This window comes from Cetorhinus maximus, chromosome 19 (genome assembly GCF_964194155.1).
Source record: "Cetorhinus maximus chromosome 19, sCetMax3.hap1.1, whole genome shotgun sequence".
Classification (NCBI taxonomy): domain Eukaryota; kingdom Metazoa; phylum Chordata; class Chondrichthyes; order Lamniformes; family Cetorhinidae; genus Cetorhinus; species Cetorhinus maximus.
In genome coordinates this window covers 65,861,735-65,884,281 of record NC_135897.1, presented here as the reverse complement: position 1 = coordinate 65,884,281, position 22,547 = coordinate 65,861,735, and the positions used below count along the sequence as shown (strand labels likewise).

General features: G+C 42.5%; 2 protein-coding genes across 4 annotated transcripts in view; one reads left to right on the top strand and one right to left on the bottom strand.

Moving 5' to 3' along the window:
• Positions 1 to 9,053, top strand: part of ttc14 (tetratricopeptide repeat domain 14) — a 45,887-nt gene extending 36,834 nt beyond the window's left edge. Inside the window, exon 13 of one of the 3 annotated variants that reach the window (XM_078563968.1) lies at positions 8,751 to 9,053. In XM_078563968.1, the coding sequence (XP_078420094.1) occupies positions 8,751 to 8,911 (161 nt within the window). In that variant the 3' untranslated portion in view covers positions 8,912 to 9,053. Of the gene's footprint in view, positions 1 to 1,961; positions 3,519 to 8,750 lie in introns of those variants that run through there. The other 2 variants (XM_078563970.1, XM_078563969.1) reach the window with 2 other exon arrangements.
• The window catches only part of ccdc39 (coiled-coil domain 39 molecular ruler complex subunit), a 126,180-nt gene continuing 111,527 nt past the window's right edge, over positions 7,895 to 22,547 (bottom strand). Inside the window, exons 18-20 of the mRNA XM_078563966.1 lie at positions 22,133 to 22,312; positions 21,584 to 21,675; positions 7,895 to 8,291 (exon numbers count right to left, since the gene is read on the bottom strand). Coding sequence (XP_078420092.1) covers positions 8,111 to 8,291; positions 21,584 to 21,675; positions 22,133 to 22,312 — 453 coding nt within the window. The 3' untranslated portion in view covers positions 7,895 to 8,110. The remainder of the gene's footprint in view (positions 8,292 to 21,583; positions 21,676 to 22,132; positions 22,313 to 22,547) is intronic.

The following is a 22,547-nucleotide window of genomic DNA, read 5'->3' as shown; positions in this document are numbered from 1 at the left end:
GAGCTGTCATTTCTGTGTTCATTGTTAGCAGTAGAAGTTTATTCTGCTATGCTTAATAACTTTATAGTTTTTCAGTTGCAATAGTACTGGTGATTGCAAATAGAGCACATTTTAATGATAAACTTTTATGAGCCAAAACATGACCAGCGTTTAAAAAGTATTTACAACACAGAAACAAGCCATTTAGCTGCACAGACCCATGCTGGTATTCATGCTCCACATGAGCGATGATTGTGAATGTGTGCAGTTCAGCATGTTAGAAACCCAATGAGATGAGAGAAAAATGTTGAATGCATTAGTTTAGTAGGCCTCATAAGTGTGAAATGCTGCAAAGCATAATGATAGAGTTGGAGAGAAATGCAGCAACTTAACACCATGTTTGGTAAATGAAAGTTAGAAGAAAGACTCTTGTTAGCACAAACTATTAAATGGTGAAATCTGAGCGACACCAAAGCCTCAGCAATTGACTTTGCATTGAAATGTTGCAATGAAAGTGTGAGTTTTCTGTTTTTGCCAATGAGTGATCTACCACACATCTCTGTAATCTCATCCAACCCTATAAGCCTCACATGATTTCTATGCTCTGCCAGTTCTGGCCTCTTGAGCATTCCTAATTTTAATCACTCCTCCATTGGCGACCGTGCCTTTAGTTGTATGTCCCTAAATCTCTTCACCTCTCTTTCCTTCTTTCAGATGCTCCTTGGAACCTGACCTCTTTGACCATGCTTTTTGCTAAATAAATGCAAGTTCTTGTTGTCCACATGTTAGTAACAGTTAAGGCTGGTGCATTCAGATATAAGTAAAATTTTTAAAGCATGCTAAGTGTTAATTACTACCAAACAGCCTTTCTGGCTTTGGTGATTTTAATTTTACAAGTGTGGAGTCTCATTTCTTCATACATTAACTATTGTTGTTGATTTTAAACAAAAAATAAAACTGTGGAGTTTTAATTTTCTTTGTCTTTTTTACCTTCCCTTAATCCCATTTTTCTTCTTTATTTCACTTTTTGTACATGATTTTACAATAAAGTAAATATTCTAATTTATGTTTCCTAGTTTGGACTCTGTGCCTCAATAAGGAGTCTTCAATCTGATTTTTTTTAATTTTTTCATGAGATGTGGGTGTTGCTGATGAGGCCAGCATTTGTTGCCTATCCCTAATTGCTCTTGAACTGAATGGCTTGCTAGGCCATTTCAGAAGGCAGTTAAGAGTCAACCACATTGCTGTGGATGTGGAATCGCATGTAGGCCAGACCCGGTAAGGACGGCAGATTTCCTTCCCTAAAGGACATTGGTGAGCCAGATGGGTTTTACAACAATCGATAATAGTTTCATGGTCACTATCACTGATCCCAGCTTTCAATTCCAGATTTTATTAATTGGATTAAAATTCCATGAGCTCCCATGGTGGGATTTAAACCTTGGCCCCCAAAGCATTAGCCTGGCCCTCTGGATTACTCATCCAGTGATATGACCACTACGCCATCGTCTCCACCACCACCAGCCCTATTTGATTGGTTGAAGAGCCCTGCTTATGCATGCTACAGATTTCTTGTAGAGGGTTCTGCACTGAAATGATCTTTTGGAACTGTAAGTTGCTGCTCAAAAGCCCACAATAAGTCTGGGTGGTAATAATGGCAGTAGGTTGCTGCTCAAAAGCTCACAATGAGTCTGGGAAGCAATAAGGGCAATGAGCAACGAGCTCTATTTCTTTACCACTACCTGCAAAATCTGGACCAATGATTGTACCAGTAACAGCTCACGCAACAAGCTGTCGCTCAGCCCCTCTGTCCAGTTTGAACACGTTTTTATACCTTCTGCTTGCTATGTGTTTAATTGTTGAATAGGAATATATACTTAATTGCAAAGGTCTAAACAAAGGGTCAAGCCGAGAAGGCACGAAGAAAAAATCTAAGAAATTTGTTTCTCTTTCTTGTTTACAATGTTTTTTTTAAAAAAAAGGACAAATGGCTGGACTGATAAAATGGCCGCAGCTGACCACATGATGGCAGTTCTAGAAGTTTCTGAGCTGTTTAAAAATGGACAAAGACGAACCTTTCAAGCTCCTGGAATGTGACTTGTATGACCATTCCAGCCAAGCCGACACAAAAGAACAAATAGACGAGATGCCTGCACCAGCCAACTCTGGACAAAGGCAGAGCTATTTGTGACTCCTCATCTCCAACATTGTGGTAATGGCTCCACAGTTACCTGCTCAAAACACAGTGGCTTCAAACAAGGGGCCTCGATAACGGAATGGCTTGACCCTAAACCACCCTGTTACATGACCGAGACTTGGGCTGTTTGAATCACTTTAATTATGCAGCTTTCAAATTCCACCTTCAATTGCTGTTTAACCTCAGAGATAACAGGACTCCAGGCTATAACAGCTTGCTTCTGACCTCCGTCTCTCTCAAAGCCTGGTTTCCAGAAAGAATCCTGCATTTTGCCTACAAAGTGAACTAATTCCCAGAATACAAGAATACTTTGCTGCATCTTCACCTGCCTCAGCTTTTAACTGAGCTCCTAGGAAAAAGACCAGGGCTTCTGCCAGACAAAGCCAACTGGAAGAAACTTCCTTGGAAAGTGACTGACTAGACTTCGGACTCACGTGAAACAATAATTCTTACTTTTTTGTGTGTGTGGTCTTTGCCCTGTACCTTATATTTCCCTTAACCCTCTTTTATTATGTGAATGTACAGGGATTACATAGTGAAACCCCCTCCCTGTGATTTTACCCTAACTCAAGTCTGCTGTGGGGTTATTGATGGAAGATTGCATCACTCCAAAACTGAGGGGTTGGGGAAAATATGCCACCATTTACAAATGGGGAAAATCAAAAATCAGAAACTCCTTTCTGTTTACAGACGGGTGGTGAGAGGAGAAATCAGGGCTGTTTGAAATTAAACCCCCTCCTGTCTGTAAAAAGTCAGAACTTTGGATTATTTCTTCTACAGCCATAACTTGAAAGCACAATAATTTGAATATATTTGAATCCATAAAACACAAGATTTTGCAATCCTTATTCAGCTCACATTAAATCTAAATTTAATTTTGTTATTATGAAAATTCAGATTTTTCAACTGTTTAAATTCTTGAAGATTAGAAATTCCAATTGCTGTATTTGGGAATAAAAAACAACTGGAAAAAAAAATCAGTCACAAGATTGTGAGCTGAACATGAATTTCAAAGTCTGAGCATGTGTCGGGCATTTAATTTTCTAAAATCTCTCAATTTTTTTCTCTAATTTATTGTACTTCTAAATCTATAGTTTTACTTTATGTAATTTTGAAAAAAACATGAATTTCAAAAGCTTAGTTATGACTTATTTAAATAAGAGGCTATGTCGGTCTGAGAATGAAGAAAATGGCTATTTGCTATTTGACTAATTGCACCTGTTATTGACTTTGTCTTATGTTCCATTAGCTTCAGAAAGTGTATTAAGTAGGGTGAGAAATGGGGTGGTGAAAGAGTCTTTGTTGCAAATGTTCAATTTGCGAAATAAAGTTTTGAAGCTAACCAGTGTGAATGCTATAAAGCTCATTTTTGGAACCAGTTCTAATTTCAAACATGAGGGATAAAGACAGAATTTCTTTCCTTTTTAAAAAGAATAGAATACTGACTTAGAAACAAATAGAACCTCTCAGGGCAACAGACAGGAATAGAGCTAGGAAGAAAATTGGGAGTTTGAAAGAATTAAGGATTCTTAATCTAAGGGTTAAGCAAGGCAGGCAAAGAGTTCCCACCCATATTCTAATTTGTTATAAAGTTTTGAAAATAAACAAAGCTATTGTGTGAAAAATAGGAAGGAAAGAAAGCAGTGAAGAGAGAAAGGAAACTGGTTAAAGATGAGAGTGCGCTTCTGGGCCTCTCATCACATGCTCAGGGATAGTTGTTGGGGAGGGTGGGGTACAAATTTTTTTCATTCATGGGATATGGGCTTCGCTGGCAGGGCCAGCATTTATTGCCCACCCCAAATTGCCCTTGAAAAGATGGTGGTGAGCTGCCTTCTTGAACCGTGGCAGTCCATGTGCCGTAGTACACCCACTGTGCTGTTAGGGAGGAAGTTCCAGGATTTTGACCCAGTGACAGTGAAGGAACAGCAATATATTTCCAAGTCAGGATGGTGAGTGACTTGGAGGGGAGCTTCCAGGTAGTGGTGTTCTCATGTATCTGCTGTCCTTGTCCTTCTAGATGGTAGTGGTCGTGGGTTTGGAAGGTGCTGTCTAAGCAGCCTTGGTGAATTCTGCAGTACATCTTGTAGATGATACACAATGCTGTTACTGTGTGTCAGTGTTGGTGGGAGTGAATGTTTGTGGATGTGGTGCCAATCAAGTGGGCTGCTTTGTTCTGGATGGTGTCAAGCTTCTTGCGTGTTGTGGGAGATGCACTCATCCAGGAAAGTGGGGAGTATTCCATCACACTCCTGGCTTGTAGATGGTGGACAGGCTTTGGGAAGTCAGGAGGTGAGTTACTCGTCGCACGATTTCTAGCCTCTGACCTACTCTTGTAGCCACAGTATTTATATGGCTAGTCCAGTTCAGTTTCTGGTCAATGGTAGCCCCCAAGATGTTGATAGTGGGGGATTCAGTGACGGTAATGCCATTGAATGTCAAGGGGCGATGGTTAGATTATTTCTTGCTGGCAATGGTCATTGCCTGGCACTTGTGTGGTGCAAATGTTACTTGCCACTTGTCAGCTCAAGCCTGGATATTTTCCAGGTCTTGCTGCATTTGGACATGGACTGCTTCAGTTTCTGAGGAGTCGTGAATGGTGCTGAAAATTGTGAAATCATCAGCAAACATCCCCACTTCTGACCTTTTGATGAAGGAAGGTTATTGATGTAGCAACTGACGATGGTTGGGCCGAGGGCTGAGTAATTCCTGCAGTGATGCCCTGAAGCTGAGATGACTGACCTCCAACAACCACAGCCATCTTCCTTTGTGTTAGGTATGATTCCAATCAGTGGAGAGCTTTCTCCCTAATTCCCATTGACTCCAGTTTTGCTCAGGCTCTTTGATGCCAAACTCGGTCAAATGTGGCCTTGATGTCAAGGGCAGTCACTCTCACCTCACCTCTGGAGTTCTGCTCCTTTGTCCATGTTTGAACCAAGGCTGTAATGAGGTCAGGAGCTGAGTGGCCCTGGCGGAACCCAAACTGTGCATCAATGAGCAGGTTATTGCTAAGCAAGTGCTGCTTAATAGCACTGTTGATGACCTCTTCCATTTCTTCACTGATGATCGAGAGTAGACTGGTGGGGTGGAGTTGACAGGGCTGGATTTTTCCTGCATTTTGTGTACAGGGCATTCCTGGGCAATTTTCTACATAGCTGGGTAGATGGCAATGTTGTAGCTGTACTGGAACAGTTTGTCTAGGGTCGCAGCAAGTTCTAGAGCACAAGTCTTCAGTACTACTGTGGGAATATTGTCAGGGCCCATAGCTATTGCAGTATCCAGTGCCTTTAGCTGTTTCCTGATATCACATGGAGTGAATTGAATTGGCTGAAGACTGGCATCTGTGATGCTGGGAACCTCCGGAGCAGGCCGAGGTGGATCATCCACTCGGCACTTCTGACTGAAGATTGTAGCGAATGCCTCAGCCTTATCTTTTGTACTGATCTGCTGGGCCCCCCCATCATTGACGATGGGGATATTTGTGGGGCCCTCTCCTCCAGTGAGTTGTTTAATTGTCCACCACGATTTATGACTGGATGTGGCAGGACTGCAGAGCTTGGATCTGATCTGTTGGTTGGGGGGTCACTTAGCTCTATCACTTGCTGCTTAATGCTGTTTGGCACGCAAGTAGTCCTGTATTATAGCTTCACCAGGCTGACACCTCATATTTAGGCATGCCTGGTGATTGGAACATTAAGGGTGAGGTGAGTGAGAAGAGGGAGTGGAGAAATTGAGCAGGTAGTTCAAAGGGGGCAGAAATGGAGATCGTGAGGAGTGATATGGAGGAGTGGTGATAAGGTGGAGGAATAAGGGAAATGATGGGAGTCAGAGAATGAAGACAGCACGATTGAGGCTGGGGTTTGAGGGAACAGAAAAGGAGCTGCTCAAAGCACATTTTCCCTGTAATGCTTGCCTCAAATTCAGCCTGTAGCCAATGATGGCTCCTTCCCCTGCTATTCCACCCATCACTTTCCACCCAATAACAAATACAAGATAAACAATAGAGAACTCTGAGGACAGTGGTTCTCTGTTGCATGCCCCCCTTACCTTGCTTCATAGCATATTCCTGCATCAGACCGTAACATTCACCTGCAAATTACACAGAAATCTTTGCTGGTACTCATCAATTAACTGACAAGCAACAAATTGTTCCATACCCACTTCCCCCATTTCAAATGAAAGAAGAAAGCATAAACTAATGAGCAGGAAAACAAAATAAAAAAGGACAGCTGACTTGTGTGTTGAAGTTGAGATGAACAACAGTTGGCGAAATCTGGCAATGTTTTATTTAGAATACTTAATTGAAAGAATATTTGTCAGTTCTTGCCTATAGCAATCATTTTTTTTTTCAGTTGTCTTTGACGCCTATGTTGCTGTTGCTTAATGCCTGTCCTTTTCAGTGGAAATAGTGTATGTTAAAGTAAGTAGAAACTGAAACTCTGCAGTGGTGGAACACAACTTGGGTTATATAGACCTCATTACTTGTGTAGTATGAAGTGCTTCCCATGTGTATTCACCATGTGATAGAAACATTGTTTTACTAAAGAAGTTATGTATTCATGTACCTCAAATAACATCTTTTACTTGGGATCACTTATTTAAAAATTCAGTAACTGGACTGGGGTCAAACCATAATCAAATTTGGGATCTGATGGTGGGGGCTATTTTTATGATGCAGGCTACTTTACTCGGGCCTCTTGTGGCAACCTGAAAACAAAGTGATCGTTTCCTGATTACACCGTCACAAAGGCCATGTTGAAGGCTAGTCTACTATCATGACTGTTTGTATGGTTTCATCTAAGAACACATGCCAGTCTGTGGTGACTTGGGTGGTGATTGGGAAAGTGGGGAGAAATATCAGGGTTGTTCTTCCTCCCAGTTCCTCTCGGGCCTCATCAAATCAACTGCTTCCTCCAATTGTCTGCTTTTTAAAAAAAAATTGGATAGCGATTGGTACTCCTTCTTTGCTCATCCTTTTCATGTACGTTATCTTCAGCTGGAGCTGATGACTCTTTTACTAGGCTATGTTCTACAGGAACCACTTTGGTACTTAATTCAAGTGGTCATTCTTCATGTGTGAGCCTAGACAGTAAATGGAGGCATGCGATTCAACCAGAGAGTACACCACAATTGATAATCCTGTCCTTAACCTGATGTCCATGTATGTCTTTCCAGGAGGGGCAGCTCAAGAGAAATTAGGGAGGAGGAACAACCCTGATATTTCTTCCCTGCTTTCCTAATCACCAACCAGCTCACCACAGACTGGCATTTGTTCTTAGATGAAACCATACAAACTAGTAAGATTCCAAATATGTAGTACAATCATGATGGTAGACTAGTCTTCAATGTGGCCTTCCCTCCGGAAAAGGTTTCAGGTTTCCACACGCTTTCTACTTGTAATGTAGATTTCTCTATAGTGGAAGTGGGAAATAATGTTCAGTGCAATTTGGAACTTGAGCCCAATTTTGCACCACTCAGACTCAAGTTATTACAGTGGTAGCACCGTGAATAATCTCTGGACTGACCCCTACATAGATTCAGTTCATAAACAAATTGTGGAGCACAATTATATTCCAAACCTTTCTTTGAAAATGTGTTTGGATGGTCATACAATTCATTTACCATTTCCAATAATAGGGTAGTTGCATAGCTATTTACTCCTCCTGAATTGGTTTCTTAAAAAAAAACCACAATGCAGTAGTAAGACTGGTCACTATTAAGTAAAATTGAAAACCAGGTTTGAATCTGTGAATTTATTTTCATTCTCAAGAAATTGTTACATGTACTGTTGGTTATACTGCACACTATGGACTTCTAAAATGTAATAAATTCTGTATATGGAGGAGTATTGAAGACATACTGCTATAATTTTTGTTTAGTGCTTTTAACCATTAATTTAAAATCTCTTAGTAAATCATAACTTCTTGATTCAGTCGGCTATTGGCTCTTATGGCTATGGGCACGAGAAGACCCACTTTTTACGCTGCTGGACCGAGTTCCCGGGGACAATGCAGTATGTGGTGGAGAAGGTCCAGTTAGACCCAGATCCAGATTAACTGTTGCCACAGTAGTTTGTTGACTCCGTGAGCCAGTACTGCTTCGAGAAGAGGTAAAAGATCTGGAAAAAGAAAAAAAAAAACTGCTTTTGTCCATTGGTTACTTCTGTTCCTGTTAATCTTGTGCTGACTGTAAAATTAAATTTCATAAAAGATAAATACATTCAAAAATACTAAGTTTGAATGGCCCCAACAGGTTAATCATTTCAGATCTGAATCCTATTTTGAATCAGTTAAGTGAGTGAAATTAGTCTTTTAAATCCAACCTGTTCAAAATATTCTTCAATCTAATTTGAATTGTATATGGGATGAGTTTTTGTGCCAGATGTCAGTTCAAAATGATATCCATATGTTACAGAAGAATGAACATTTTAGGCTATAATCACAGATTGCTTGGAACTAATCGATGGTAATGTGTTTGCAAAGTACTGTGCGGGACATTAGCAAAGGAACAACGTTCTTTGGATTTGAATCTAGTTCAGACAGATTTGGCTGACCAAGTTGTCTCCACTGTATTTCAGGGTCTCCAGAACCAAACTTTTCCACAAATAGTCTTGCACAAAGAAACCCTCTACAAGGATTGCTGGTTCAGGAAATGAAACATGAGAGCTCTTCTGAGTTTAGAATAATGAGACCGGAGGTTTATTTGGATTTAACCCTATATATAGTTCCGATGCCTTGATCAGCACAAATTCATCAAACACAAGAAGCCGGGTAACCAATAGATTACTGGCAGACATTGGAGAAATTCAATCTGGAAAAGATTAGAAGCTTTTCTTTACAAAAACTATCATCTTGTTTGCTGTGTCATTTTAGGTGTTTTATTAATGTTACAGCCTGTAATCATGGATTTGATATTTTTGTTTTAATAGAACTGCTCTCCATCTTGCTGTAAAATCCAGAATGTCTACATATTTGTCCAATAATCTTGTACTTGATTATATTGCAGATACATTCAGCCTTGGTTGCATTGTTGCCTCTGATTCAAAAGGTTCAATTCAAAACTTAAACTCATAATCTAGACTGACACAGTACTGGGCGAGTGCAGCATTGTTTGGCATTCATTGCTAAAGGAATAGAGTATAAAAATAGGGAAGTGTTGTTGCAACTGTACAAGGCATTGGTGAGACTGCACCTGGAGTACTGTGCACAGTTTTGGTCCCCTTACTTGAGGAAGGATATAGTTGCACTGGAGGTGGTTCAGAGGAGGTTCACTAGATTGATTCCAGAGATGCCTTATGAGGAGAGATTGAGCAATTTAGGCCTATACTCGCTAGAGTTTAGAAGGATGGGAGGAGGTCTAATTGAGGTATATAAGATGCTAAAGGGGATAGACAAAGTAGACATGGAGCGGATGTTTCCCCTTCTGGGGCATTCTAGAACAAGATTTAGATAGTTTTAGGCTAAGGGGTGGTAGATTTAAATCAGAGATGAGGAGGAATTACTTTTCTCAAAGGGTCATGAATCTGTGGAATCCACTACCTCAGAGTGCAGTGGATGCCGGGATGCTGAATAAATTTAAGGAGGAGACAGACAGATTTTTAATTAGTAATGGGTTGAAAGGTTATGGGGAGAGGGCGGGAAACTGGAGTTGAGGCCAAAATGAGATCAGCCATGATCGTAATGAATGGCAGGCAGGCTCGAGGGGCTGAATTGCCTACTCTTGCTCCTAGTTCTTATGTTCTGGAAGGCAGTCATACCTCTTAGATCAGGGTCATTGTTTTGGTCAGCAGTGAGGGACAGGAAGATGTGACTGTCAGTGAGTCAGGTATTGGGACTGAGCAGACAGTAGTGGAGGAGCCTCAGACTTTGTCAAAAGGCATGAGGCGCTCACAACTTGTGTGCATGAAAACGAGGTCTGCAAGGTGGATGAGCTGACTGGCCATGGCACTGTGCTACAGGAAGCCGTTCAAGCTGGGGGAGCAAAAAGAAATATAGTGGTAGTCAAGGACACTATAGTGAGGGGGATTGACATCGTTCTTTGGCAGCGAAGAGCGAGAGTCCAGACAGCTATGTTGCTTGCCGGTGCCAGGGTTTGGGATGTCTGCTCAGGGCTGGAGAGGAACTTGCAGTGGGAGGGGGAGGATCCAGTTGTCGTGGCCCATGTAGGTACCAATGACATAGGTAGAACTAGGAAAGAGGTTCTGCAAAGTCAGAATGAGGAGCTAGGTACCAAATTAATAAGCAGAACCTCAAAGGTAATAATCTCTGGATTAATACCTAAGCCACGTGCAAATTGGCATAGGGCAAATAAGATTAGAGAGACGATTGCGTGGCTCAACGACTGGTGTGGGAGAAGTGGGTTGCAGTTTGTGGGGCACTGGCATCAGTACTGGGGAAAATGGGAGCTGTACCATTGGGATGGTTTACACCTGAACCATGCTGGGACGAGTGTCCTCGCAAATTGCATAACCAGGTAAGTAGAGAGGGCTTTAAATTAAACAAAAGGGGTGAAGGATCAAGCTTGGGTAGAGGTAGCAATTCAAGGTGTAGAGTCAAGACAGGAGAGCAAAATAGTAATATGAGAAATGAGGGTCAGAGAATGGCAGGAAGAGACAAAGAGAAAAAAACCAAAGAATACATCAACAGTCAAGACTAGATGTTACAAAGGTAACAAAAAGACAAAACTGAAGGCTCTCAATCTGAATGTGCGTAGCATTCATAACAAAGTAAATGAATTTATGGCCCACGCTGAAGTAAATAAATATGACCTGATAGCAATTACGGAGACCTGGCTGCAGGATGACAAAGGTTGGGTCCTGAATATTGAGAGGTACACAGCACTCAAGAAGAATAGGAAGCTAGGTAAAGGTGCACTGTTAATCAAAGGAGGTGAAAGGGAGAGAGGAACTTGGCGAAATTGAAATCACTAGGGAAACGGGGTACTGAGCAAATGGATGGAGCTGTGGGCTAGCAAGTCTCTGTCCCGATGGACTATGTCCTAGGGTCTTAAAAGTGATGGCTAATGAGGTAGTCAATGCACTGATAATTGTCCAAAATTTGCTAGATTCTGGAAAGGTTCTATCAGACTGGAAAGTAGCAAATATAACCCCTTTGTTCAAGAAGGGAGGGAGGCAGGAAACTATAGGCCAGTTAGCTTGACATCTGTGGAGGGGAAGTTGTTAGAATCGATCATAAACGAGGTTATAGCTGGGCACTTAGAAGAGCTCAAGACAATTAGGAAGAGGCAGCATGGTTTTGTGAAAGGAAAATCATTTTTAACCAATTTATTGGAGTTTTTTGAAGGAATAATATGCGCGATGGATAAAAGGGAGCCTGTAGATGTACTGTACTTGGATTTCCAGAAGGCATTTGATAGGGTGCCACAGCAAAGGTTATTACGAAAAACAAAAGCACATGATGTAGGGGGAAACATATTAGCATGGATAGAAGATTGGCTGGCTGGCCCGCTGGCAGAGAGTATGCATAAATGGGTCTTTTACAGATTGACAGGATGTGACGAGTGGAGTCCCACAGGGATCTGTGTTGGGGCCTCAACTTTTTATGATTTACATCAATGACTTAGATGAGGAGAGTAAAGACATGGTAGCTAAGTTTGCAGATGATCCAAAGATAGGTAGGAAAGTGTTGTGAAGAGGACATGAGGAAGTTATAGATGGGTATAGTGACTGAGTGAGTGGGCAAAGATCTGGAAAATGGAGTTTAAAGTGGGAAAACGTGAAGTTGTTCTCTTTGGCATGAAGAACCAAAAAGCAGAGTATTACGTAAATGGAGAATGGCTGCATAATTCTGAGGTGCACAGGGATCTAGGTGTTGTAGTGCATGAGTCACAAAAAGTTAGTATGCAGGTACAGCAAGTCATTAAGAAGGCTAATAGAATGCTATCCTTTATTACGAGAGGGATTGAACATAAAAATAAGGATGTTATGCTTCACTTTTTCAGGGCATTGGTGAGACTGCACCTTGAATACTGTGTGCAGTTTTGGTCTCCTTATTTAAGGAAGGATGTAAATACATTGGAGGCGGCTCAGAGGAGGTTTACAAGGTTGATACCTGGAATGAGTGGGTTGTCTTATGAGGAAAAGTTGGACAGACTGGGCTTGTTTCCACCGGAGTTCAGAAGAATGAGGGGTGACTTGATTGAAGTATACAAGATCTTGAACAGCCTTGACAAGGTGGATGTTGAAAGGATGTTTCCTCTTGCGGGTGATTCCAGAATTAGGGGGCACTGTTTTAAAATTACGGGTTGTCCTATTAGGCCAGAGATGAGGAGATTTTTTTTTCTGAGGGTTGTGCGACTGGAACACTCTCTCTATCGGAAGGTGGTGGAGGCGGGGTCATTGAATATTTTTAAGGCAGAGGTAGATTGATTCCCTTGCCTAACAAGAATTAACAAGGTTATCAGGGGTAGATGGGAATGTGGAAATCGAAACACGAGATGATCAGCCATGATCTTATTGAATGGAAGAGCAGACTCGAGGGGCTGAATGATCTACTCCTGTTCCTATTTCTTATTTTCCCTGGAAAGATTATTAATGTCTGCATCTTGGTGGTGCTTGTCATTGCTGCCAGAATGTAGTGAGCAGGCGCCACAGAGTTCTCTCATTCTCTTAGTGTGCTCTTAGCACCTTTTAAGGACGGGCTGGCCCCCATCTCTTCAGCATCTGTGACCACTGATGCTGTGCTCCTGAAGGGTTCAGGTGCTTAAGATGGACAAAGGATCAGATGCTTCTAAAGTTTCATGGCTGTGATCCTGACCACAGAGCGCAAGCAATCTGCCCTCAGCCAGACAGGAGTCAGACATTCTCAGAGGCTATATGAGGATTTATGGAGTGTCCTCATTGCACGTCGTCATCATCCTCCTGCAATTGAGCGTCTATTAGGGCCTCCACTGCATCTCCAGGACAGGGGCATTCTCAGGGAGGGTATTTGCGCTGTCAGAAGCTAGACGAGTCAAACATTCACTGATGCGATGTGAGGATCTATGGGGTCATCTCACTGCATATCGTCGTCATGCTCCACAAATCTAGTGGCTATGAGTGCCAGCTGAGTGCACCTGCCTCATCTAGCCAGTGCGAGGGCCCCATCCCCAGCACTGTCACCTCCGAGGACATCCTCACCCTGATCCCCATCGGCGGCGACCTCATCGGAGGAGGCGTGCAGCTCCTCCATCTCCTCCTCAGCCAGCTCCTCTCCCCATTGCAGCGCCAGGTTATAAAGGGTGCAGCAGACGACGACGATGTGTGACCTCCTCTGCAGGCTATATTGCAGGGCTCCACCAGACTGGTCCAGGCACTGGAACCACCTCATCAGCATCCCAATGGTCTGCTCCACCAAGTTGCGAGCTGCAGCATAAGCCTTATTATAGCGTCGCTTTGCTACAGTCTGAGGCCGCCACACGGGTATCATCAGCCATGGCCTCTGCGGGTAGCCCTTGTCCCTGAGGAGTCATCCCTGCAGCTTCTGTGGACCCTGGAAGACTCCAGGGACCTGTGACCAACTGAGGATGTAGGCGTCGTGTACACTCCCTGGAAACCGTGCGCACACCTGCAGGATGCGTTTCTGATGGTCGCACACCAGCTGCACATTCAGCGAATGGAACCCCTTGCAGGTTGATGTAGTCAACCGTGTGATGCAGTGGAGACCTGAGCGCCACATGAGCGCAGTCGATTGCACCCTGCACTTATGGGAAACCCGAGATCTGGACGAATCCAATCGCTCTTGCATCCTGGCTGTTCTGGTCCCGGGTGAAATGCACAAACTTGTGTGCCCTCGTAAAGATGGCATCTATGACCTCATGGATGCATTTGTGGGTGGAGGCTTGAGAGATCCCACAGAGGTCACCTGTGTAGATTGAAAGCAGCTATCGGCGTAGAAATTGAGTGCCTCATTCACTTTTTCACGGCTACTGGAGGTGGATGCCCTTCATGTCCCTGTGGCGCCAAATCCTGCATTAGCTGGCAGATGTGACCAACCAGTTCCCTAGACATGCGTGGTCTTTGGCGACACTGGTTCTCGGTCATCTGCAGGAACGAAAGGCGGTGTCTATTGACTTTGGGTGTTGCTAGGCACCGGCCTGCGACGGCTCGCTGTGGCTCTTGGGCGGCATGTGTGGGAGCCCCAGCTGCCCCTTCTGAGGTTGTGGCTCATCGGCGGACTGAGCGGACAATCACGAACTGGTTTCATGCTGTCGTGAAACCGATCGCGCCATATTGTTCGCTCATGCCACTCATCATGCCCGAAAATCACAGTGTCTTCCAACATGGGCAGCCTTGGTGGGCATTCCTAAAAATTAGGCAAATTTACTCGCATAATACCCCTCACTTGGGTGAAGAAACTCTTGGAACACCTAGTGAGGTTTAAGAAGAAACCTTTGTGCTAGATTCTCCTTTAATTCACAGAATCACAGTTATTACAACACGGCAGGAGGCCATACAGCCCATCGTGTCTGTGCCAGCTCTAGGTAGGAACAATTTACCTCGTGCTACTCCGTGTCTTCTCCTCGCAGCCCTGCACATTGTTTCTTTTCATATAACAACCCAATTCCCTCTTGAATGCCTCAATTCAACCCACCTCCACTATACTTTCAGGCAGTATCTACTCTGTCCAGACCCCTCATAATTTTGGATACCTCCATTAAATCAGACAGCCTATCCTATACTACCACCTTAAAATTTTTAAACCCTTCAAGTGTCTGAATAGGTTCTCTTTCAGCATGACCTGTGTAGCATCTTGTTTTTTGGTATAGGTAGATGCCCAGTATTCATTTAATACCTTAGCCATGCTCCCTGCCTCCATGAGTAAATCCCCTTTTTGGTACTAATCAGTCCCAATCCTTTTTATCTTTATTTTCACTATTTAAATGCCAATAGAAGACTTTTGGATTCCCTTTTATATTAGCGGCTAGTCTCTTTTAATACTCTCTTTCTCTTATATGCTTTTTCACTTCCCCTCTGAACCTTCTACATTCAGCTTGAGTCTCGGTTGTATTGTCCACTTGACATCTGTCATAAGCCTGCTTTTTCTTTTTCTCTTTCTTCTTAATATCTATCACTTGTGTCATCTATGGAGCTCTAGACTTGTTCGCCCTGCATTTCCACTTCATGTGAATATACCTGGTCTGTGTCTGAATGATCTCTTTAAATGCAGCCCATTGTTTGGATACTGTTTTGCCTGCGAATCTTTGATTCCGTTTGGTCTTGGCCAGATCCATTCTCACTCCACTGAAGTTGGCTTTCCTCCAGTTAATTATTCCTACTCTGGATTGTTCCTTGTCCTTTTTCATAACCAACCTAAACCTTATGATACAAGATCACTGTCCCCTACTAACACTTGATCCACTTGGCCCACTCCATTCCCAAGAACCAGATATCGTGATGTTTTCTTTCTCATTAGACTGTAAACATATTGCTGTAGAAAATTTTCTTGAAAACGCTCTAGGAACTCTTTCCCCTCTCTGTCCTTTACACTACTACTCTCCCAGTCTATATTCAGATAATTAAAGTCTCCCATTATAACTATTCTCTAATTCTTGCACCACTCTGTAATTTCCTTGCAAATTTGTTTAGCTACATCTTTCCCACTGGTTGGTGGCCTATAGGCTAGACTGAGCAATATAATTGCACCTTCTTTGTTTCTTAGCTCTAGCCAAATAGATTTTGTCTTTGACCCCTCTGAGACATTTTCTCTCCCTCTCTTTCTCGCACTCGCTGCAATATTATCCTTAATTAATACTGCGACCCACCCCCTTCCCTATTTCCCTCAACACCTTGTATTCAGTAATGTTTAATACCCAGGCCTCCCGTTCTTTGAGTTATAACTATATCATATTTCCACATGGTAATCTGTGCCTGTAGCTCACCAATCTTATTTACCACACTCTTGCACATTTAAATTTAGTTCCCAAGTTCAATGCTTTCATACTTATCAGACCAGAGACTACTTTCAGGCATTCAGTTGTCTTAGAACACTTAGAAGATATCAATGGGATTAGACAAAGTTAACATGGATTTATGAAAGGGAAATCATATTTGACAAAACTACTGGAGTTTTTTGAGGATGTATAAAAAGAGCAGAATAGATAAGGGAGATCCAGTGGACGTGGTATATTTGGATTTTCAGAAAGCTTTTGATAAAGTCCCACGTAAGAGGTTAGTGTGTACAATTAAAGCACTTGGGATTGGGGGTAATATATTGGTATGGATTGAGAATTGGTTAGCAGAAGGAAACAGAGTAGGAATAAATGGGGCTTTTACGGAGTGGCAGGTGGTGACTAGTGGTTACTGCAGGGATCAGCGCTTGGGCCCCAGCTGTTCACAATGTGTATCAATGATTTAGATGAGGGAACCAAATGTAATATTTCCAAGTTTGCTGACGACACGAAACTTGGTGGGAATGTGAGCGATGAGGAGGGTGTTAAGAGGCTTCAAGGCAATTCGAGTGAGTGGGCAAATACATGGCAGTATAACGTGGATAAGTGTGAAGTTATCCACTTTGGTAGGAAAAACAGAATGGCAGAGTGTTATTTAAATGGTGATAGATTGGGAAATGTTGATGTACAAAGGGACCTGGGTGTCCTTATACATCAATCACTGAAAGCAAGCATGCAGGTGCAACAAGCAGTTAAGAAGGCAAATAGTATGTTGATCTTCATTATGAGAGGATTTGAGTATAGGAGCAAGGATGTCTTACTGCAGTTGTACAGGGCCTTGGTGAGACCATACCTGGAATATTTTGTGCAATTTTGGTCTCCTTACTTAGGAAAAGATATACTTACCATAGTGGGAATGCAGCGATTCCTGGGAAGGCAGGATTGTCGTATGAGGAGAGATTGAGCCAACTAGGCCGGTATTCACTGGAATTTAGAAGAATGAGAGGAGATCTCATTGAAACATATAAAATTCTGACAGGGATGGACAGACTGGGTGAAGGGATGATATTTCCTCTGGCTGGCGGGGGGGTTCTAGAACAAGGGGTCACAGTTTCAGGATACGGGATAGACCGTAATTTAGGACTGAGATGAGGAGAACCTTCTTAACTCAGAGGGTGGTGAACGTATAGAATTCTCTACCACAGAAGGCTGTGGAGGCCAAGTCACTGAATATATTTAAGGAGGAAATAGATTTCTGGACTCTAAATTTCTAAATTTAGAAATTGTAGAAATTAAATTTCTTCTTTTAGAAATTGTAGAAATTTAGACATTGCACTCCAATTCCTAGTCAATAATGTAATTAAAATCACACTATGTAACAAACCATGTCATAACCCTCCAGATTCTCAAAGAGACCCACTATCTTCATGCAGAAATTGATTTTCTTAATGGAGAGTTTTACCTGATCAATAAGGTGAAAAATTAATAGGATAAGATTTGATAACATACAGCCACTCCAGATCACTTGCCTAAGAAGACTGTATGATCTAGGCTCTTTTAACAGTGCAAGCATCAGAGTCAAGCCAGATCTTATCCTTACCCAATGGTGACAAAGTGCACTTGGGAGTGAACCTGTTTTTCTTCATGGTTAGTTTTCCTGGCTAAAGTATATAATTATTAGCATTCTTAAGGAAATATAAACCTACTTGGGAAGTTCTACCACTTTTGTACAACAGGATAAGCTTATAATGGGATGTCAAATTTGGCTACCCACTCAATGGCCCCCTGAGATGTCAAGTGGAGAAATGAGGCAACAAATCTTAGTGGACAGGTTGATGTAATGTATTGCGTGACAGTCGTACTTTGGACTGCCCATTTATGGATTGTAGCTGCCCAGTATGGATTTGTTTGAGCACTGTCCACTGTCTTCAAGGGAGATCGAAGCCAGGAACTTCTAGTCAATGATGTATGCTGCTGGGAGCTGATGACGTTGTGCTGTGATCTCCACCTGATGTCATCAAGACATAGAAACATAGAAAATAGGAACAGGAGTAGGCCATTCAGCCCTTCGAGCCTGTTCAGTCATTCAACATGATCATGGCTGATCCTCCATCTCAACGCCATACTCCTGCGCTCTCCCCATACCCCTTGACACCTTTAGAGTGCAGAAATCTATTTCCTTCTTAAATATATTAAATGACTTGACCTCCATAATCACCTGTGGTAGAGGATTGCATAGGTTCACCACCCTCTGAGTGAAGAAGGTTCTCCTCATTTCAGTTCTAAATGGTCTTCCCCTTATCCTTGTGACCCCTTGTTCTAGACCCCCCTAGCCAGAGGAAATATCATCCCTGAATCCAGTCTGTCCATCCCTGTCAGGAATTTATATGTTTCAAAGAGATCTTTTCTCATTCTTCTAAATTCCAGTGAATACAGGCCTAGTCAGCCCAATCTCTCCTCATGCGACAATCCTGCCATTCCAGGAATCAGTCTGGTGAACCTTCGCTGCACTTCGCTATGGCATTAAATTAGGGGTTGTTAATACAAAAAATTGAGACAGAATACAAGATGTTTGTGACATGATGACATAGTTACTAGACTGGGTCTAGTGGTGAGGGAACCAACAAGAAGGAAAAACATACTTGACCTTATCCTCACCAATCTGCCTGCCACAGATGCATCTGCCCATGACAGTATTGGTAGGAGTGACCACTGCACAGTCATTGTGGAGACAAAGTCTCGCCTTCACATTGAGGATACCCTCCATCGTGTTGTGTGGCACTACCACCCTGCTAAATGGGATAGATTTCAAACAGATCTAGCAACTCAAGACTGGGCATCCATGAGTTGCTGTGGACCATCAGCAGCAGAATTGTATACAACTACATAACCTGGCATATCCCCCACTCTACCATTACCATCAAGACAGGGGATCAACCCAGGTTCAATGAAGAGTGCAGGAGGGCATGCCAGGAGCACCACCAGGCATACCTAAAAATGAGGTGCCAACCTGGTGAAGCTATAACACAGGACTACTTGCGTGCCAAACAGCATAAGGAGCAAGTGATAGACAGAACTGAGCGATCCCACAACCAACGGATCAGATCTAAGCTCTGCAGTCCTGCCACATCCAGTTGCGAATGGTGGTGGACAATTAAATAACTCACTGGAGGAGGAGGCTCCACAAATATCCCCATCCTCAATGATGGAGGAACCCAGCACATCAGTGCAAAAGATAAGGCTGAAGCATTTGCTACAATCTTCAGCCAGAAGTGCTGAGTGGATGATCCATCTCGGCCTCCTCCGGAGATCCACAGCATAACAGATGCCAGTCTTCAGCCAATTCAATTCACTCTATGATATCAAGAAACGGCTGAAGAAACTGGATACTGCAAAAGCTAAGGGCCCTGGCAATGTTTTGGCAATTGTACTGAAGACTTGTGCTCCAGTGCCCCTAACCAAGCTGTTCCCGTACAGCTACAACACTGGCATCTACCTGGCTATGTGGAAATTGCCCAGTATGTCCTGTATACAAAAAGCAGGACACAACCAACCTGGCCAATTACCAGCTCATCAGTCTATTCTCCATCATCAATAAAGTAATGGAAGAGGTCATCAATAGTGCTATCAAGTGGTATTTGCTTATCAATAACCTCACTGACGCCCAGTTTGGGTTCTGCCAGGGCCACTCAGCTCCTGACCTCATTACAGCCCTGGTTCAACCATGGGCAAAAGAGCTGAACTCCCAAGATGAAGTGAGAATGACTGCCCTTGACATCAAGGCTGCATTTGACAGTGTGGCATCAAGGACCCCTAGCAAAACTGGAGTCAATGGGAATTGGGAGAAATCCTCCTCTGGTTGGAGTCATACCTAGCACAAAGGAAGATGGTTGTGGTTGTTGGAGGTCAGTCATCTCAGCTCCAGGACATCACCACAAGTGTTCCTTGGGGTAGTGTCCTCGCCCCAACCATCTTCAGCTGCTTTATTAATGACCTTCCTTCCATCATAAGGTCACAAGTGGGGATGTTTGCTGATGATTGCACGATGTTCAGCACCATTTGCGACTCCTCCGATACTGAAGCAGTCCATGTCCAAATGCAGCAAGACCTGGACAATATCCAGGCTTGGGCTGACAAGTGGTAAGTAACATTCGCACCACACAAGTGTCAGGCAATGACCATCTCCAACAAAAGAGAATCCAACCATCGCCCCTTGATGTCCAATGGCATTACCATCACTGAATCCACCACTATCAACATCCTGGGGGTTACCATTGACCAGAAACTGGACTGGACTAGCCATATAAATATTGTGGCTAGAAGAGCAGATCAGAGGCTAGGAATCGTGTGACGAATAACCCACCTCCTGACTCCCCAAAGCCTGTCCACCATCTACAAGCCACAAGTCAGGAGCGTGATGGAATATTCTCCACTCGCCTGGATGTGTGCAGCTCCCACAACACTCAAGAAGTTTGACACTGCGCAGGACAAAGCAGCCCACTTGATAGGCACCACATCCACAAACATTCACTCCCTCCACCCCGAGACACAGTAGCAGCAGTGTGTACCATCTACAAGATGCACTGCAGGAATTCACCAAGGCTGCTTAGACAGCATCTTCCAAATCCCATGACCACTATCATCTAGAAGGACAAGGGCAGCAGATAGATGGGAACACCACCATCTGAAAGTTCCCCTCCAAGTCACTCAGCATCATGACTTGGAAATATATTGCCATTCCTTCACTGTCGCTGGGTCAAAATCCTGGAACTCGCTTCCTAACAGCATTGCGGGTGTATCTACACCACATGGACTGCAGCGGTTCAAGAAGGCAGCTCATCACCACCTTCTCAAGGGCAATTAGGGATCAGCAACAAATGCTGGCCCAGCCAGCGAAGCCCACATCCCATGAATGAACTTTTTTAAAAAAGAATGAGTTTCAATATTGCTAAGTGTGCAGTGGGGCATTTTGGTGGAATAAGGACACTACATACTGGTTAGATAATAAGAATCCAAATGAGGTACAGGAGAAAAGGGATCTTGGGAAAACAGATACACAAATCACAAAGTAGTGATGCAGGTTAATAAGGGCAGCTCAAAAAAAATAAATGCAGGTAGTCATGAATAAATCCAATATGGAATTTAGGAGAAACTTCTTTACCCATAGGGTGATAATATTGAGTGTGCTACTACAAGGGGTAGTTGAGGCAAAGAGCGTACATGCATTTAAGGGGATGCTGACTGAGTTAGAGGAAGAGAGATGGGAGGAAGCTCATATACCCGATAAATGCCACCAGAAACCATTGGGGATGAATGGCCTGTTTTTGTGCTGTAGACTCATTGTAACTCGATGTAATTAAAGAATTTCCACCCCATCCCTCACCCCTATAAAAAGCCCAATTGCAGTCAGGGTCTTGATGTGCGAGGAATTGTGCCATAAATTAATATTTAAATAGGCTCTTATTTGGTCACAGCATGTTTGTCCAGAATTTAACTATATATGTTTACTAGCTTAACACTAACCTTATGGATGATCCAGAGCTGCGAACAGATGGTGTTCTTGAACTCTGATGACTGCTTGGTGGTGTAGGAACAGTTGGTAATGGTAAACAAGCCTAAATTAAAATATTGGCAATTAAGTTTTATTGAATTAATGTGTCTTAATGATAGCCTGGTAATTTTCTTAACAGATTTTCTATCACATTGTATAGTTCAAAACTACTTTATTACAAATAGAATTATTATATGAATACTAAACCAAATTATAGCATGGTTAGAATAATTGTTTTGTGAAATTTCAATCAATATTTATCTAATGTCAGAAATAGAAGGAAAGCCCATAGCTGTAATTATTATTATTAGATTACGTTTTGTTGTTTCTTAACTAAATTTGAATTTCAGAGGGAAATTATTTCATTATTATTAAACTAAGGTATTTGTATTATGCTGAAACTTTAAACCAGATTAAACCCCAGTCTGTAAATGCTAGCCCTAAACATAAGGATTCATGCCACTTCCTTTCGAAATTCAATACTTAAAATTGGAGCTGCACAATGTATTGATTTGTTTTACCTGGTCAAAGTAAAATTGAAGATCTGCAGCCAAACTTGGACAATCATCCATTGCATACGCTAATAGCTTATTCAATGACCTGTTAAAGTCTCGTAGTTCACGAAGATTGATATCTTGTTCCTCTTGGGTTTCTCCTGGAGTTTTCTTGGCAGAATGAATATCTCTGACTACTTTAGAGCACTATTTTGAAAATTGATTCAACATTCAGATTATTTCTAAAACAGTACAATTACACATCATCTGGGGTAAATAGTACAAGAAAGTAAATTTCACATAAGAATTTATCAGTGCTGAAAAATGTTTTAACAGTTATTTCCACTATAGCAAATTACTTAATTTATCAGGAAAAGGTTCAAAGGAAGATAATTGTGGAAAAGAGTAGCAGGAAATGTCTTTGTGATACAAGTAGTCACAA